Genomic DNA, 19,280 nt, shown 5'->3' on the forward strand with positions numbered 1-19,280 from the left:
GTGCTGCCAGGGCTCTTCCTTTATAGGATGGTGCACTTAAGGAGCAACTTTGGTGTGCATTATCAGAGTTATCTAAACCAGTGTATTGTTCTTGTTGTTTAGATTCGCTTTGCATAAGGTTACGTGTCAGTCACATCCTGGTGACTTTTTAAAGCGCCAGTTAGTCATGATTCTGAGAGCTCTTGAATCCAGTTTTGACTTAAAAAGTCACCAGGATGAGATGACACAAATAATAATTCAAAACAACTCTAAACAGCAAGAAAAAAACATGAAGTTACTTTTAAGATATCTGAGACCAAGTTGTCCTTTAATGACAGAAATATATTTTTGTATTAAATGTGTTGATAATTTGAAGATGAAAGGCACAATGTAATCTCCAGTATGTATATGCCACAGGCTGTGAGTGTTATGGACTGGAGGAACATGCAGATTTAACTAAGGGGCCAAGGAAGAACAAAACCTGGTCTCAAATGGCCAGTTATTGACAAATCCGCCCAGCTGTGAACCAGTAAAGTAGAATTCAACCCCCTATTTCAATTTGCTGTGTTTTTCCAAAATGAATCTCTATGACAAAGGCACTGCCCCTCTGACCTGCTCTTTACAACTCTTAATAAAGACCCCTTTGTAACCTGATATGCATCCAAGCTTGTTTCAAGAATCCCCTGAATTGTGTTTAAACTATAAAAAAAACTAGAAGCCGTGACCCTGAAGGAGTTCTTCAAATGTCTTTTTTTCTTTTAGCTAGAATACAGCAGAGTCTGTGATGTCAGTGCAACAGTGTTGTAACAGGCCCCCTTTGCCTGGCAGGGTCCGCAGTGCAGGATCCGCAGTGCAGGGTCCGCAGTGCAGGCACCTCAGGACGGAGCCCTGGGTGTGCCATTCGGGGTGGCTTGCCTGCTTCTCCTTCTCTGACTCAGCAGCTTGCGGGACCACAACACCTTCAACCGCACCTCAAACACCTCCTGAATGGCTTTGCGGAAACAATGGAAGTTGTAGTCGATCAAGCCTGTAGAATACAAAGAAACGAGTGAGGGATGTGCTTCTGGTTTTGTCACAATTCAGAACCCATACAGTATCTGACCTAACTTTAAATAGCAGGAATAGCCAGTGGACAGTGGATAGAGATGCTACTGTGCAAGCTGGGAGTGCAGCAGTGTTCTTGAGACCATGCACTTGTTGTTATGATCTAAACACACAGCCTGCACAATAGAGTATCATACAGTACAGTATACTGTGTGCTACACCCTGTGCAGTAAACTTACTGTTATTAGTTAATATTTCATTAACCTTCAGTGACATAGCTTTCAATTAAAATGCATTTTATTATTAATCCAGAATAAAGAAATAAATGCCAAATGATAGGTTTAGTAAAGACAAGTCTTGATAGTTAATACCAATACCAATGCCATTCCATGCATTCAAATGTGTGTATCTTAATTAAAATGGGGGATATTGTTCTTATCAGATCACATTCAACTGCTCAGTGCTCTTCAAGTCATCCAGCAATGCTTGAATAGATTCAGAACTGGAGGTAGCCCCCTGCATGCTACTCAGGGACTGGAAGAATAATAAAACTGAAACAAACAAACACTGGACCATGTATTATATTCTTATTTTTATAATTCATTTTTATAATTATACAAAGTTTCCAAACTAAATGACAGGATATTCTACTGTATTTTTTGGTATTCTTTTGTACAAGCAGACTGTATTCTTAAGCAAGAAATGTAACACTTGATTAGCTAGCAGTGACATAATATTTAAAGAGCATGCAATTATTGGGACTGATCTACTTCCATCAGCCTCAGCAAGCTGCCAGTTATCATGAGTTTGAGGATTACTTTGTATTTACCTATTATCAACCCCAGCTGTGACTGCACTCAAAAACCTGACTGCAAGTGAATCTGGGGTGGAAGATTGTGGTATGGTAAAAAAGGACTGATCACATAACAGTTCAGTAATGCCATACCTGTCTGTGTACAGTATGTGCTAATGTGATTCAACGAACCTGCCTTAACTTCAGGTCATTGCATGGACAACAGCATACACTGCTTATTGGGTTTACAGAATACCCTCTGCTGTCAATACATACTGTAATCTTGATTGGTTTGTCTAAGTGGGTAACGCAAACCTATTCAGTGAGTAACAGAAGTCATAACCACAGACGTCCCAAGTTAGTTATGCATTTCTAAAAAACAGTATTTGTTTTTGTATTTTACCCAGGAAGAATCATCAGGTTTTCTGTTTACCACCATTCAAAATGTACTGGAGTGTTTACGAAAGGTACTAACAGTCAGTAGTTTTGCTATGATGGAACTGCCAGCAGTCCACTGCTACGAGCCTGGCTCAGTTAGGAACTCTAGCTGGGCAGTCTGACTTTTTAAAGGTACGAGATCTCAACCAAAACTGGAGGACATTCCTATCTTGCTTCACTCCTTGTAACAGGGACAGTGTGCCGTCACTGGCTTCTCTGACACATGCGTGCGTCTGCTGGAAAGTGCCAGGCACTCCGTCCGGGACGTGCTGCCAGCAGGGTTTTGCTTTCAGGGAATGGTAACTGGGGATTGGCTGTGTCCCATTGGAGCGTCTCGCTGTAAAAGGGAGCCACTGACACACGCTGATGAGCCAGATCATGACGGTCCTTGTTTGACAGTAGCAGTGAGTACTTCCAAGACGCGGCCACTGTGTGTATACCAGGGTCGCTCTTCAAAAAGAATAACAATAGTTTAGGAGATTTTACATCCCAAGAGAGTCTGTGGAGGGTGTGCGAGGACTGATTCCTCCAGCGGGAGCTCGCTTTAAAGGGACAGCAACGCTTCGCCACCAATAGAAAACATTTCTTTATTTGCTGTTTTTACCACATGTTTTGTATTTCTTTATTTTACACCTGTGTTTATTTCCTCCCATGCGCTTTATCTCTACCACTGCTATTACAAGTCACATGGTCTGTCCGCTCAACACTGCACTAGGAGTTACCATTGCTGGTAATGGGGGCTGCCTGTAACTACACTGCTGCAATTGTGTAATATTGTAAATAAATCATGGGTGCTAGATTTATTTAATACCATTTTTTGGTTGCAATTATTGAAGAATATTTGGCCTAGTATCTTTATACTTCAGTTCTGCACTTCACAGTGAGATCACATGACAGATGGCTATACTGAAAACTCACAAGTCATAGGAAACAGTGAATGGTGACTGAGAAGGGCAGCACCAGCATGGGCTGGCTGTTACTGGGAGTAAGGGCTGTAGTGAGGATCACCGGCATTAGGTTTTAAACTTGAGAACAGGCACTCACAGATAGGAACACATGTATTTTAGTGTAAGCCCACTGATTGGACATGTCTACACTCTCTGTTTGTAATTTAGTCACCATGGACTCACTACTCCAAATTGTTATTAGAGCTGTTTTTCATAAAGTAAAAATCCACCAACGTTGCTAAACCACATTTTGTAAGTACCTACTTAGTTTCTTATTACAGTAATACATTGCATAACCGTTCATCTGCCATGATCAATCACTTCAGCAGCGTTAGTTTATTATTGATTATTTCAGAGATTGTAGATCCTACCAAAGTTTTCGTACACTGTGTTGTATGTATTGCTGGTAGTGTCCCATGAGCTGTTCAGTGTGTTGACTTGATATGTAAATAAATCCTGTTCACCTGCAGGACATATCAATGTCAACCTCCGTCTCGATCTCCTGCCTGTCTCTCAGCAACGAATGCACACACCCACGCGGCAGATGGCTACCCTGTCACAAGCATCAATACCCTGTATCTTGGGGATTTAGTGGAGCTCCCTCATAAAAGCTGAATCTTAAAACAATAACTCTGTGAATATAGTAATTGTTGCAGCTGTGTATAATGGGATTTAAAACAGGATTCATTTATCTGACTTTTTACATATCCACCCCTACTCTGGTCCCACCGCAGTCCGATATGCAACAGATTACTGGATTTCGATAATAAAGCTATTGCTCTTTTTTGTCAAAGTAAAACTAATAAGAAATAACTTTAGACTACTTACAAGCTGCTAAACTAAATGTCAGAGTTTATTTGTGGTTGGGTAACATGATTGGGTGTGTTTTTAACATCTGATAAACTGGAATAAAGAGCTATAAGATCTAGCCGGCATTGCGCTAATGATAACGGCAGTAAAAAGCTCTGAGAATCTGCCCCCGTGTCCTGGAATGATCAGGATGCACAAGGTGCTGGCATTGAATACCACTTCAGTACAACACTGTGCAGAGTTCCGAAGAAATTACCTTTCCTTTCAAAGCTTTCCTCTCGCAGGAAACACACCAGGGCCAGGAATTTAGTCACTTCCTTCAGATACATGACCGTCGTGCTGTTCAGTCGGATGATCGCCATCGACTCCTTGTCATACGGTATTCCCCCTTCATCCCCCGTCACTCTAAAACAAGGACAGGACTCAGTAACCTCTGAATGACAGTTTAAAGATACAGTAGAGATACCCATTCAGATTTTAAATACAGCACTAAAGAGATGGATTGGTCCATGTCTTCATACCACTATTACTATAACTGGCCTGTTATGCCTCAATTACATAAGCAACCATGGCTTCAGTAAGTGCTTTTGATAATGCACAGTGCAGACTAAAAAAATCAATGCCTCAGTTATAAAATATAAGAAATAATCAAAATGATAATGATACAATCACTGAAACCTGTTGTGTTTCTGAACCAGATCACTTGAGGAACTATATTCCATTCATTCAGACCCAAAGATTACTGATTAGTTTATTTATTGTTCTTTTGCACTCCTAGAAAGCCATAATGAAAGCGCACCACCTATTTTATATGTAAGGTCATAGTCTCTTTTATCATGTCCCTCAAGCAGTGTGACTGGTGAGTAACACATACTGTGTGTGCATGTTAATCTCTACTGCTTGTTCTTTTCTGGTGTGTGAAACCCAGGAGTTGTACTCAAATCATTTGATCTAGTAACATACATTATGGGCAGGAGGTTCTTTTGAAATGCAACGGCAAACCTGTGTGTCATCTTCACAATTCAATACCACTATGTTTATACATGGTGGCCACACCCTACATGTTTAGCAACACTCAACAGTAGCACTGATGTAAAATCACTTCTCAGTGCAAAGACTGCTGGCGTTAGTGCTTTGTGCCATCCTCAAAACTGGGCCCTGCACCTTGAAACTTAATTTGACTGATACTTTCAGTTTCAATACTGTTCATCAAATGTTAAGACTAAATGTTAAGGATAACTATTCAGAGCACTGAAAGCATTGATGGAAGTAATTGGTAAGTCACAGGTACTGTAAACATGTGAGACAGGCTGTGTTCATACTCCTTCTGTTTAATCAACATGCAAAACTCAAAATGCCATGATGGCTTCACCCTATATATGCAGGCAATGTCCATGACCACGTGGATCGTGTCACAGCACAGCTCGTAGGCCTACTCAATGCAATGCTTTTCAATCAGGCCCTTGACCATGCACATGTTCTCACCCGTAGATGCAGGAGATGTCTATGACCACGTCGATCATGTCACAGCACAGCTCGTAGGTCTGCATATCCACTGGAGAGCTGTCCGTTGCGATATAAATCTTACTGACAACATCAAAAAGAAATGCCTTCTCGATTGCTGAATTCTGCGGGATAAAACCAAGCCATCTATTAGTTTACAAATGTCATGGGCCAACACATAGTGCAGTATACTACCACTGTGAACAGCTCTATACAAAGACAACTCTAGATCAGTCCATTTCAAAATGTTCTGTTTGAGCTCTCAATTAAGACCATTTTGGTGTAAGTAATAGATGGATCCCCCTGTACAGCACATTCAACAGGTAAGAAATGTAATATTTGCAAAACGAAACTATGGTCAAAGATTATATCACACTATGTTACACCAATTTTTGTTCTAAAAAAAAAAAAAAAAACTTTGATTTCCAAAGGTTCAAATATGTATTTATCATGAGTAAATTAAATTTCCTAAATGCACCTTACTTGCGTCTTGCTAGTTTTGGTAATTTTACACTGTTGCTTTCACAAAAAAAAAAAAAAAAAAAAAAAAATATGGTGTAAACCTAACACTGTGGTCAAAGCTTTGTGAATATGGTCATATGCCTCTGCATAATCACTTTCTGTCCAATGATATAAAACACTATGAGGATGTGGTGCCTGGGTTGGCTGGGGTCTGACTCAGGGATATAAAACACTGTGAGGATGTGGTGCCTGAGTTGCCTGGGGTCTAAGGGATATAAAACACTGTGAGGATGTGGTGCCTGGGTTGGCTCGGGTCTGAGGGCTCAGTGTCCAGGGTTCAGTAACTGGGCCCTGAGGTTCATCTAGTAAAGCCAGGTGAATGACTCAGCATCGGGAACAGAGGGCACCTGTCAATCTTTTGTCCTTCTGACAGAGAAGGGGGTTTCAGCAGTGAGGCTGAATTCTAATTTAACATTTCAAAATAATTAAATGATTAAAACAAATTAATAAATTGACCCTTAACATGTTTATTTCTGGCACGCTCCAAGAACAGATGAAAATATTAATAGAATCCAGTCACTGCCCTAATGTGACCTGGGCAGTGACTACCTGCAGCGCAAAAGAGTCAACGTGGATGATTTCACTTTAGCCTAACTAAAGTGAAATCGGATTAATCTCTCTGGTCGCACAGAGAACCAATTTTTTGTTAAAATGTGCTTTATGCAATGGCCGTTGTGTTGTTGTTTGAACAACAATCTACAAATTGGACTTTCTTCTGAAAGCGACCCATTTCTATCATAAAGACGTAGCAATTCTGCATCGTTCTTTTAACTAGAAATCTCATAAACACATATATGTGTAAGACACTGTTATTTTAATAAAGTTACACTACATGGTAGGTTATACTGAGCCTCACTTCTCCTAATTTTTGGTGAAAGAAAATACACCACTAATATTTATAAACTAGCAAAACTGCTAAAGAGGGCTCCAGAGTCCTTAAATGGAGACTTTTAGCAGTTTCCCACTTGTTTTTCAACATTGCCAGGTTTATTTTTCAGTTATAGTTTTCCATCACTGCTCTTATCTACTGGGCGAGTCCATTTGTATTCTGCTGCCACTTGCTGGTTGAAACTGCAGACACTTTTACTGTATTGACAAAATGTACATTCAGAGAACATTCTAGCCACATCTTGCACAACATTGACTGCTTTTTAAATAACTGTATTTATGTAATCAAGAACTTTTGTTAACAATATCTAAATATTTGTAGGTGCAATTGCACTGTTGTTATTATTTGTGAGGGAATGTTATTATCCTTCCGATGAGATGTAAAACCGAGGTCCTATTGTAAGTGACTGCAGCAGCAGCTGTTGATGCATAGTTCACCCCCTGGTCTTTGTAAGTCTCTTTGGATACTGCTGTCCCAGCAACCCCATCCCAGGAATACTGAACTAGTGCTGTCCTAGCAACCCCATCCCAGGAATACTGAACTACTGCTGTCCTAGCAACCCCATCCCAGGAATACTGAACTAGTGCTGTCCTAGCAACCCCATCCCAGGAATACTGAACTACTGCTGTCCTAGCAACCCCATCCCAGGTATACTGAACTACTGCTGTCCTAGCAACCCCATCCCAGGAATACTGAACTACTGCTGTCCTAGCAACCCCATCCCAGGAATACTGAACTACTGCTGTCTTAGCAACCCCATCCCAGGAATACTGAACTACTGCTGTCCTAGCAACCCCATCCCAGGAATACTGAACTAGTGCTGTCCTAGCAACCCCATCCCAGGAATACTGAACTACTGCTGTCCTAGCAACCCCATCCCAGGAATACTGAACTAGTGCTGTCCTAGCAACCCCATCCCAGGAATACTGAACTACTGCTGTCCTAGCAACCCCATCCCAGGAATACTGAACTACTGCTGTCCTAGCAACCCCATCCCAGGAATACTGAACTACTGCTGTCCTAGCAACCCCATCCCAGGAATACTGAACTAGTGCTGTCCTAGCAACCCCATCCCAGGAATACTGAACTACTGCTGTCCTAGCAACCCCATCCCAGGAATACTGAACTACTGCTGTCCTAGCAACCCCATCCCAGGAATACTGAACTACTGCTGTCCTAGCAACCCCATCCCAGGAATACTGAACTACTGCTGTCCTAGCAACCCCATCCCAGGAATACTGAACTACTGCTGTCTTAGCAAGCCCTAATGGCCCTGCCAGTTTGTTATAGTTTTTATCTTTTTATTTCTTCTATCCTCAACTCCCGCTCATTACTCCCGGAACATTCTCTTCCCCGTGCAGCCAGCCTGCAGGTCTATTATATTCTGGCCCAGGGGTTAACTAGCTAGTAATTATCTTATTACTCCTCAGCCAGAGTCTGCATGAGTTTAATAATGATGCGTGACTGTCAGCTAATTAGATACTCAGTAGCTGATCAGTCATGCATCCTCATGAAGTTCTAAAAACACACAACCCAATAACACATAATGGCGACGGTCTTCGACTGCGCCGCAACAATAATAATAAAATAAATCAGAATACTACAATAAATCATCATAATACAATAAATCATACTAATACAATAAATCACAATAATACAATATAATAATAATAATAATAAAATAAATCATCATAATACAATAAATCATACTAATACAATAAATCATAATTGCTCCACTTCTCCCCCTGCTGATGGAGGTTGGAGCAGCACGCAGTCTCTCTCTAGCATTAGAGGCGGGAGCAGCATGCAGTCTCCCTCTAGCGTTAGAGGCGGGAGCAGCGTGCAGTCTCCCTCTAGCGTTAGAGGCGGGAGCAGCAGGCAGTCTCCCTCTAGCGTTAGAGGCGGGAGCAGCAGGCAGTCTCCCTCTAGCGTTAGAGGCGGGAGCAGCATGCAGTCTCCCTCTAGCGTTAGAGGCGGGAGCAGCAGGCAGTCTCCCTCTAGCGTTAGAGGCGGGAGCAGCAGGCAGTCTCCCTCTAGCGTTAGAGGCGGGAGCAGCAGGCAGTCTCCCTCTAGCGTTAGAGGCGGGAGCAGCAGGCAGTCTCCCTCTAGCGTTAGAGGCGGGAGCAGCAGGCAGTCTCCCTCTAGCGTTAGAGGCGGGAGCAGCAGGCAGTCACCCTCTAGCGTTAGAGGCGGGAGCAGCAGGCAGTCTCCCTCTAGCGTTAGAGGTGGGAGCAGCAGGCAGTCCTCCCATGGCGGTGGAGGTGGGAGTGGTAGCTAGTCCTCCTCTAGCCTTACAAAGGTGCAGGTGGGCGTGATTTCTTCCTCTTGGAACTCAACCTGCTGGGGCAGTCCCATATTGGCAGCCAAGTAATTAATCACCACGGCTGCCGAGTTCACTGGTTAGTGATGTTGATCCTAGCGTTCCCAATGGTCTTGGCCCCACAGCAGGCCAACCACTATCGAGACGACCTCCCAGTTCCACGCTGGGTCCGTCACCCATTCCATCATCTCCTCAGAGGATGGATAATACTCTGCCTCCTCCCTCCTGGGTGCTGGAGGCTATGCTTGCTGTTGTTGCTGCTGCTGTCGCTGCTGCAGCCTTCTGCCCTTTTCTTTTCTTTTTTCAAAAAACAAACAAAAAAAATTCTCTTTTTTTTATTTTTCAAAAAAAAAAAATTGTCAAAAATTGGTGGCACTGTTGTCCCAGTTCTGACACCACATGTGACAAGATGGCTTCAGTGGTGAAGTTAGTCCAGAAAGGAACACACAGACAGGCAGTACTGACGGGTGAAACTGGGGAGCAATGACGCTCAGTGCTTTATTAAACAAATGAAAAATAAAAGATTTATACAAAACAAAAAAAAGACACAAAACAAAAAGGCATGCTGGCCAAACAAACAAACAAACAAACAATTATACTAACAAATATTGTGCTGGTGGTTCCAGGACAGTAGCAGTTGTTTTAGTTTTTACCTTTCATCCACGCCGCAACAATAATTACACAACAAATCATAATAATAATACAAAGGGGCGGGACACTCCGCCACTCCCCTCTACATAGATCTTACTTTTTTTTGTTGTTATGGAGATGACATAATGTAGATTAAATAACATTGTGCTGTGGCTTTAAAAAAACAAATAGACTGCTAAAGTTTTCCAAATAAACTGTTAAATGACGTCTACAGTACTGTCTGGACACGTCTGTCTCGCCAGTAAAACTACAGCAACCAAATGTCAACCAATCTGCCTTTGTAAAATTCTAACGCCTTCTGCTATTCTACTGCCAGCCCTGTCTTTACTGGATGGAGGCCAACAGTAAATAGTTACCGGCCATCATCTGACTAGTATTGTGTTTGTGGTTAGTGTGAAGCAGATCTGAGCGGCTTCCTTCTCTTGGGCGTATGTTAACTGCAATGTTCTCCACAGCGAGAGCACACATGTACTTACAGTAGTGAAAATGTTGAGCAGATTCTCCAGAGTGGGAAGCTCAGGGATGAGCTTCTGCACAACCTTGCTGAAGGCTTCGAATATCGAGTGGTCGTATATACTCGTCAGGTAAAAGCTGTGAGCAGGAAGAGAGCAGGGTTACACTGCATCATTTTATATTAACCCAGTGAAGGTTTGTCAAAAACTAGGCATATACTTCTTAGAGTAGCAGTGTTAAGATATGCCACTGTTTTCAATTGTCGCTTTCTTTACATATTTTACACAAATAGTGCAGAGTGAGAAGGAATCGACATGATGGGCTAGTAAAACTTTCAAGCGACTCTGTCATTTTAAACACATCACCTGGGTAGAAATGCAGACATCAAGGAGACCCACCACTGACTTACACTGCTAACTGGTTCAGCGATGCTCTGCTACATAACCTAACCTAGGAAAGTGCCACAATGCTTGTTTAGCAATTCATAAAGTTAATTTTTGTGTGCAGTGTTTACTTATTCAATTTTTTTTTATTTTTGAGAAGGTTGATTCAATAGTGCAGAGAAAGCCGCTACATTGTGCTTACAAGCCAAACTCCCTAAACCTGGGGTGGGTTCAATAGCAGAGCGTGGCACCCTGTAAGACATGTTAGCAGTTATTGAACAGTGTGTTAGGAGTGAGCAGTTTCACAAGAGCAGGCAAGACATCACTGTGCATTAAAACAGTTGCTTTAAGCAAGTTTTGCAATACCCTATTTTTGTAATAAAATTACGGGCATATGTTTGATCTTGAGACACAACTCAGATTTGTCAAGTTATAAATAGTCCAAGTTTCCTTATTATTATTATTATTATTATTATTATTATTATTATTATTATTATTATTATTTATTTATTTATTATCAGACGCCCTTACCCAGGGCAACGTACAGTTGTTACAAAAAATACATATCAAGAATTTCTAATACAATCCTCACTTTAAAAAAGACCATAATCAGTTTTAAAAAGATAAAATTACAACAAAAATATTACTTATCAAACATGTGTTGGTCATACTAATAAAAAATCAATTTGCAGACATCGCACTGATAATGAACCTCCGAGACAGCTCTGAGCTTGACTCGCTACTGTTAAGGTGTGACAAAGTGCCCGCCCCTGTGGATATTATCTGTTATGTTGCGTGTGGTTTGTTAAATGTTCGTGTATAGTCATTGGTACACAGGATATAAACGGGTCTGTGTAACGAGTGTTTAAAATGTATATTTGTATTTAGGCACGGGATTGTACATCACTTCACATACATTTAAAGTAGTTAATATGTGAGCACGAGGTTGCACATAATTAATTAACGTGCTGGGATTCAAGTGAATAATTAATTAGTAATTGAATCCCAGCACAACAGTATATATAGATGCACGTTTTCACATACTCGCAGTTGGGTGTCGGTGAGTGGAGAACGGGAGAGAGAGAGTAGGTGAGTTCAAATATCACTTGCTATTGCGTGCTGGTGGGACTAGCACGATACTTGTATTTATCTGCTCACCGTGTTTGTCAGTGTGTCTGTCTGTGCACCGTGTTTTATTAAGTATAGTCCGTCTTTGTTTGTCTATTTATTTTGGCGTAAAGTGCCGTGTCCTGTTTTTCTGTCTGTTTAAACTGTTTTATTTTACAATAAACCGGCGCAAGCACCATCATCATTTCATTTCATCCGTCCTGTTTTGTGTATTTATTTCCTGGTTCTGACGCCGCCCACTTCAGCTGTCTCTGTGACATAAGGCCACGATGCACTACGCAGTTTTGGTGCATCTGATCGCATGCAATCGCGGCTGATCGAAGAGGATGCAATCGAGTGCAATGCGATCGCATCCACGTCATGACTGCTGTTTGGAAGCGGGGCTGGGGAGTGGGAAGGGTGTTTTTGAGTAGAAAAGCAAGAGACACAGAAAAGACAGTGTGTAAATACTGCCTACGCCTATTGAAGCTTCCATATCTCATGATTCATTACAGTGTTAAATAGATGCATTTACCTGAAATCCTGCGTGAGTTTATAATTTTACATAGCTTAATTTATTGAGCCTTACTTGTTATTTTTCCACTTGTGTGTTGTGCTGGCGGACTGCGTTTGGGTAACAGTACCGTTTAGGAGCACTGTATTTGTACTCCTTAAATGGGAGAAATAGTACCATTGTTATTTTACATCGTTATTTAAAATATTATGAAAGGTTCAATATTTGTGGGGTTTAATTAAGTAGTGTATATAGCCTAACATGCTGAGTGTTTAAAATCGAAGATAGTTATCACTAAAAACTGACGGATTAATTAGCAAATTTTTTTTTAGTTAATTGATAATAGCCTACTTTCCAGTTTTAGTTCCCCTTCCGTCATTTATTTATTTAATTTACCAGGTTCTTGTAAACTTGTACATTGACAAAATACTTCTAAATGTAGCCTACACTGCTTTTTACTAGTTTACCAGTTTCACGTGTAAGACTAAGTACTGATGCAGCGGGAACTTAATTTTTTTTTTTTCTCCTGTGCTTGACAAGTTCCTTCCTGATGTTGCCATCGAGGTTGTCACATGATTTCTCCTTGATCACTGATTGGATACTTGACCAGAGCGACTGCATCCGATTGCATGAAAATAGAGCCTGGCTTGATAGCTTGTGATCAGATGCAATTCGATCGCACCCAATTGCACTGTGCAATTTTCGGATTGCACCGAAATTCAATAGTATATCGTGGCCTTGAATGAACCCCTGGCTTCCCTACAATGGAGATCTCCTTCTCTGTCGACAAAGTTTAATTCCTACCTTAGATGGATTCTCTCCAAAGCTGCATCCACAAGGTCATCATTGGCTCGCTTTTGAATGTCTCTCTGTTTTTCAATCTTGTGGTCATCTGACAGTCCATCAACCTTATGAATGAAAACTTCGAAGTTGATGTCAGGGTTCACTTTGTAGGCTCTGGTCACTGTAAGATGAAGTCTGCTCAAGGCTTCCACGTAGTCATCCTTTACAAGGGGGGGAGGGGGAGAAGTGTACAATGATAATGACTGCTAAATAAACTGCAACGACCTGAGCAGTTTGTACAATATTGTTTTTTTGTAATATTGGGCTTCACTTTAAAGTCTAGTAAATGAAAACTGCAGGATTCGACCGTAATAAACACTAATGATAAAATGTAGGCTTTCTCACTCTTAACTAGTTCTCTCTCACACACGCTTTTACTCTCAGCATCAGGTTTTTTGATGCCCAGTTTAATTACATGCCTCCTAACCCCCTCCCTTCAGCATCTCTATCAATTGTCTACAGGAAGAGATAGAAACCAAACACCTCAGAGCAATGGCTCTGATCCCTTTATAATGTATCACAGCAATAAATAATCATGACTAGACAAGTTATCCATAATACAGTACGTAGTCTTTAGTGATTCTTTCCTTTGTTTTAGAATTGTAAATGGTGTTTTTTTTTCCTTTAGACAAAAAAAGTGATGGTTTTCAACATGTAGCCCATGCTGTTTACCTGAGAATCAATGACGAATATCAGGGCACCAGTCCCCCTAAAGATCATCTCATAGTCAAAGGTGGGGTCGAAGAAGTCGATCTGCCCAGGGAAGTCCCAGATCTGGAAGTTGACGAAGGAGCTGTTGGACACGTCTTCCCGGCAGATCTTGTTGGTGCTCTCCAGGAAGAGGGTCTCGTTGGGGGACATTTTGTGAAAGACCACTTTCTGAATGGAGGACTTGCCGCTCCGCCTGAGGCCCATCAGCAGGATCCGCGGCTTCACTTCAGAGCTGAAGGGGTCCCTGCACCCTAGAACTGAAACCCATGCAACACAGTGTCAAGGGAAGAAAACCGTCTCGTGATGTGAACGAACAGTCTGGTCTGACTGTGTAGAAAGAGTGCCTGTGAGTGTAAATCCCACGCACAGGAGAGCTCCCCCCCAGCCCATTAAAGAACTGGCTAATCATAAACAATCTATGCTTACCCCTGCGCTAGGGTAATGGCACAGTAGCTACAATACAATGCTTGATGTTCAAACATTATGCAGGCTTGTAATATTTTCAATCTACTCAAGTATATAGCACTAATGTCTGCTGGAGCGGACATTACCTGCTAGGTAACGTACCGCTGTGCCAGTGAGGTGTACCGAGCCACAGGAGAGGACTCTTAACAAAAGACAAGGGCAATTATCTATAGGCAATGGCTGCTGCAGGGGATAGTAATGCTAATATAAACCAATGTGTTTTTAGTTCAGTGGTATTCAGTAAGTAATACATGTAAGTACAAGTAAGTCATTTAGGACCTGCTTGGAGTAAAGACCCGGACTGCACTGGATCATGAGGATCAGAACTGAGTACCACTCTTTAAGGTTATAATTTGGATGCCTGAAACTTATGCTGCTATTCAAAGCAAACGTCAAGATACTGACAACCTGTTGGGTTTTACAGAGCATCTACCTGTGGGATAATGACCGCTCTATTCAAGAACCTCATTGGCTCAGACACCGAGGAGTTCACAATAAGAGAAGTGCATTCTTGTAAGGGTGTTTAACATGGAGGAGGGGTTTGGTAAATATGCCGGACTCAATAGATCCCCATTGGTTTGGATTTTTAGAGCCAGAGGTGGGTAACTCATCAGAAGTGTGGTGCAAGGGGTGGCGTTCACTTAACTGCTACAGCAGGCTTCTGAAAGCCGAAGCTCCTAAATCGACAGGCCTGTCAGATCCTGTTTTGTCGAAGTGAGACACAATAAGCTACCCTATTAAAAGCTCATTGTGTTGGGCTGTGTAAAAATGTGACGAGCATCTCAGGGTTGTTTAGAAGATGATGCTGTTGTTGACAGCTCTGTTATTCTCGTGATCACTCCAGGGGAAACAACACTTGATGCAGAATGTATGCAGACCCTTATGTAACAAAACCCTTTCTGCTGGGAGCATTTCATTTTGAAGACACTAGCAGCCCAGACCACATTCCTGGACTGTCTTGAGCAGAACCCTGATGAATCAGCCGTCTATATTCCTGCTCCACGTAACAACAGAATAATCAGATGCATGTGTTCCTAAATTAGAATCATATACCTGGCAAGAGTGGCACTGTAAAGACCATATGGAAAGGACCATCTCATTTTAGGATATGCAGAACACTGGAGTCTGAAGTATGAAAAAAGTTGCAGCCTTCAAGTTTAACTACAGATCCAGAAACGAGAGTTAGCATGCCTGTTGAGTTTGCAGAGAGTGTGTGTATATATATGTGTGTGTGCGTGTGTGTATATGTATATATATATGTATATATATATATATGATATGTCTCTTTTGGTACCTCGTCTTCTCAGCAGAGGTCCTCAGGGACAGCAGCCCCACACAATTCAGCTTCATCGTCTTTGCTTGCTTTTCACTTGCTGTTTGTGTTGCTCAATTCCTTTACCGTCTGATAGACCACTCCATCACCAGGTGCACTACAGTATGTTCAAATGCCTGCTTTACACATCCCTTTCTTATTTTTGAGACCAACGTCATGCAAGATCTATGGCGTTAATTACATTCTTTAAGGGGATTGGATGGACTATCCAAAGTATGCAATCCTATTAAAGGAGCATACAATGTATAGCTATGGCCAAAAGCTTTGCATCAGCTATAATTTTAGGATTGAGACATAATTTAAAAAAATATATATATGGACATAATTTAACATCATGCCATCAAAGAAACTATAAAACGATATGTTAGATTTCGAAATGACACGTTTCAATTGTTGAAAACTACAAAACGGTATTTAATTCAATATTAGCGTAACATTATAGAGCAGGTGTCATTCGACTTTACGAAGCACAATGTGTTAATTCCATAGGGGGATGCAAACCTGTAGATAAATACCACACCTGCACAATCCAATTGATTGATGAATTTGCAGTACATACCCAAGTTTGCATTTTGAACAGTCAAAGCAACTAATACTAATTGGGAACCATAATCTGGAAGAACCCCAAAGGAGTCCAGTGAGTATTTTATTATTATTTTTTAGTTTAGTGTTTAAGTAATTGCAATATTAAGCACTCACAATGCTGTCTATATTTTAAAATCTGTTTTTGAAGAAAATGCCTGCTGCAGCCTTCATCAAAACATAGCACTGTCTATTCTTTTCATGATTTACACAACAGCGGGTATTCTGACACGTTTAGATCAATTGTAGACATATGTGTGTGTGTTACAAGTATTTCTTTTATCGCATTCTAAAAACAGTTAACATTCTGCTGGCTTCAAAACAGGCTGTTTTGCGCACGACACAGTATCATTCTCACTCGAGAGGTCGACTTGTCAAATACCAACCACACCCCCACCCCTTCACATGCGCATGCGTATGCTTCAGAGATTTACCGTTACAACTGTATAGCAAAATACTGGAAATACATAATAACAAAAAAAGTTACATACACCCTTATGGAAATAACCTATAGCAAGTCTTATAGTAAACTGGTCAGGTCCTATAGAATATCCTATAAGATTCCCTTAAAGTCCCATAGAGTGTCCTGTAGTACCACTATAGGATCCTATAGGACATTTCCGTAAGGACAGCAGCTGCAGTCCGCTGTACATTTTCATGGTCGCTTTTAATTGACAGAATTTTCACCCCAAACTTAATTAACTTTGTTTTTCACAATACTTCGTTAAACGTCGATACAAATTTTCATAAACTTAACGACGTGTAACGACACTCAATGCCTCAGTAGTCCTTAATGACTTGAACTAGAGCTGTACTATAGGTGCACTATTAGAACGCAGTAGCAGCCTAGTTACCCCCGTCCTCGCACCCGCTGTCAAGGTCCCCGTCGGTAAATGTGTCAAGATCGTCATCATCATCATCATCATCATCCTCATCAACACCAGTCATTGCGAGCGTCTCGTCTTCCTCCCCCTCTTCCTCGCCATATGTTTTGTTCCCTTGGCTCATTGTTGCACCCGAACGCGTTTCTGAGTTCCCAGAATTAATTAAACTGTCGTGGTTAGTGCAGCTATTCCACATTGTCACCTGATACTGTCATGCCATTGTGAACTTTCACCCGCCTGCCACCACTGGTCCGCCTCCGAGTCCAAGCAAGCAAAAGGGGGAAAGGGGAAACGAGTCACTCGCTCATCGCAGCTTTGTTATGGAAACGCTCACACAGGGCAGTGAGGATACACAATTTTACATTGGGACATTTACAACGATGGATATGATGTACATCCTCATTATGATATGTATTGTTATTTATTCACAAACCTTTATTAGAAAGTTGTTCACCTATGGGTTCCTTCGTTTCCAATAGACAGACACTAGTTTTAGCTGGTTACTAACAGCATTCAGCGCTGGTGAACCCTGGGATTTGTAGTTGTTAGGATAGCTGTCTGTTTGGGCTGTGGCACACTGATATCGGGTTTCAATGCCGCGACATCCTCAGTGGCGTATGTGCTGTGTTTTGAGAGTCTCACACAGACCACACACGTTCAGTGAGTTCGATAACACTAGCAGGGACATTTTTAAGATCAATTTTGTCTCACATGTGATACTATATTGTGTGGAATTACGTTACACAATGTATCGCCATAAAACAGTTTCTTACGGCACTTGTGCAGCAAGCACTCGAAAGCTAGCAACTATCTTACCAGAGGAAAACGAAACAAATGACTACGACTACTACTAATAATAATAATAATCAATCACTATATCAGGTACAATTATTTTGTTAACGCAGTTCAGAGCGCAGTGACTTTACCCTACAATAAACACAGTATCCTGCAGTTACCTGTAGCTGCTGTGTTTTTTAACATATTCACGTGATGGCGCTCCTAGTCGAGAATCACACCAAAAACAATTCTAGTTTCGCATTTCAGTATGGATTTATGTACAGTACAGAATGTCACAGGTGTAGGTTTTATGATTTATGCAGATTAAAAAGTCTTTTGTTTTGCAAATTCTGAAAACCAATCATGTCTTCATGATGTTATTTAAGTAATTTCCAGAAGAGGGCGCTGATCTGTATAGGTATGCATTGCCTGATAAATGCGTAGATAAAAAATTGGATGTTTGTCAAAAGTGAATGGGGGCGGAGGAGGACAGGTATCACTGGCAGAATATTAGAAATAACAGAATCTGAGAGGAATACATTGTTTTATTGATTTGAAACAAAACGGAACACTTGCTGGAAGGCAGATAAAGGTACGTTATTAATAAATGTTATCTTATTTAGGACCCTTATGTTTCTATATACTAGCTTTTAAGTGTTTGGTATATACCGTATATAGTTTTATAGACTCTTTCAGGGTGTTTTTTTTTTTTTTTTTTTTTGGCTCTGTAAACTCTTTTTCAGAGCGTAAAAGACTGTTGTTAAACACATATGCATGTGCTGCTGCCGTTTTACGCGGTTTGTTTTGTTTTTTTTGTTTTTTCATCACGCCGTTTTTTTTTGTCAAGGTAGGGACTTCGACCTCATACGCAGTTCCATTCCCTGCCGGGCGGGTTCACGTACAGTACAAACATTACGTGAGGTATTTTTAGAACATCTCTCCTCTTAGAAAAATCTTGTATATCTATAGATAAGGGGTTTATATATGGTGTTTATATATATATATATATATATATATAAAATGTGTGTGTTACAGTTGTATCCAAAAGTGTGCATACCCCAATGGAAATTTAGAAATTCTAGAAATTTCTTGAAAACAAATAATTATAGGAAAAATCTTTTTAATTATCTTTTGTGGATGAGGAAGCAAACTTACAAGAAATTGATGTCAACAGTTATTTATTTCAGCTATTTCAGTTATATATTTGTCAGAGAGCTTTGGGAATGATTCTTTAATGCTTTTTGACCATTCATCAACACAAAATTGTTCCAGTTCATTCAAATTCGGAGGACTTCTCTTGCGCACAGACTTCTTCAACTCATACCAAAGATT

The 19,280-nt window shown here is 41.0% G+C and overlaps 2 protein-coding genes across 3 annotated transcripts in view; one reads left to right on the forward strand and one right to left on the reverse strand.

Annotated features, from left to right (window-relative positions):
• Positions 1-711: 711 nt before the first annotated feature.
• On the reverse strand, positions 712-17,424 carry LOC121315447 (ras-related GTP-binding protein D-like). 2 transcript variants are annotated; one of them, XM_041249549.1, is made up of 7 exons: positions 17,142-17,424; positions 13,869-14,164; positions 13,158-13,357; positions 10,373-10,487; positions 5,497-5,639; positions 4,268-4,416; positions 712-1,006 (listed from the first exon to the last, which is right to left on the reverse strand). In XM_041249549.1, the coding sequence occupies exons 1-7, from the start codon at positions 17,365-17,367 to the stop codon at positions 855-857; spliced, it is 1,281 nt and encodes a 426-aa protein (XP_041105483.1). In that variant the 5' UTR covers positions 17,368-17,424; the 3' UTR covers positions 712-854. The 2 variants fall into 2 exon arrangements, with proteins under 2 accessions (XP_041105483.1, XP_041105484.1); XM_041249550.1 differs by having other exon boundaries at positions 17,156-17,423.
• Positions 17,425-18,236: 812 nt separating this feature from the next.
• The window catches only part of LOC121315449 (ankyrin repeat domain-containing protein 6-like), a 40,059-nt gene continuing 39,015 nt past the window's right edge, over positions 18,237-19,280 (forward strand). The window contains exon 1 of the mRNA XM_041249554.1: positions 18,237-18,540. The gene's annotated coding sequence lies outside the window, so the exon portion shown is untranslated. The remainder of the gene's footprint in view (positions 18,541-19,280) is intronic.

Source organism: Polyodon spathula, chromosome 5 (assembly GCF_017654505.1).
Source record: "Polyodon spathula isolate WHYD16114869_AA chromosome 5, ASM1765450v1, whole genome shotgun sequence".
Taxonomy (NCBI): domain Eukaryota; kingdom Metazoa; phylum Chordata; class Actinopteri; order Acipenseriformes; family Polyodontidae; genus Polyodon; species Polyodon spathula.

Coding starts and splice junctions, on each gene's coding strand:
- LOC121315447 (XM_041249549.1), bottom strand. CDS start 17,367: ATGTGGAATAGCTGCACTAACCACGACAGTTTAATTAATTCTGGGAAC. Junction 14,165..17,141: donor CAGCGGGTGCGAGGACGGGG/GTAACTAGGCTG, acceptor CATGGGTTTCAG/TTCTAGGGTGCAGGGACCCC. Junction 10,488..13,157: donor TTGGAGAGAATCCATCTAAG/GTAGGAATTAAA, acceptor TCCTGCTCACAG/CTTTTACCTGACGAGTATAT.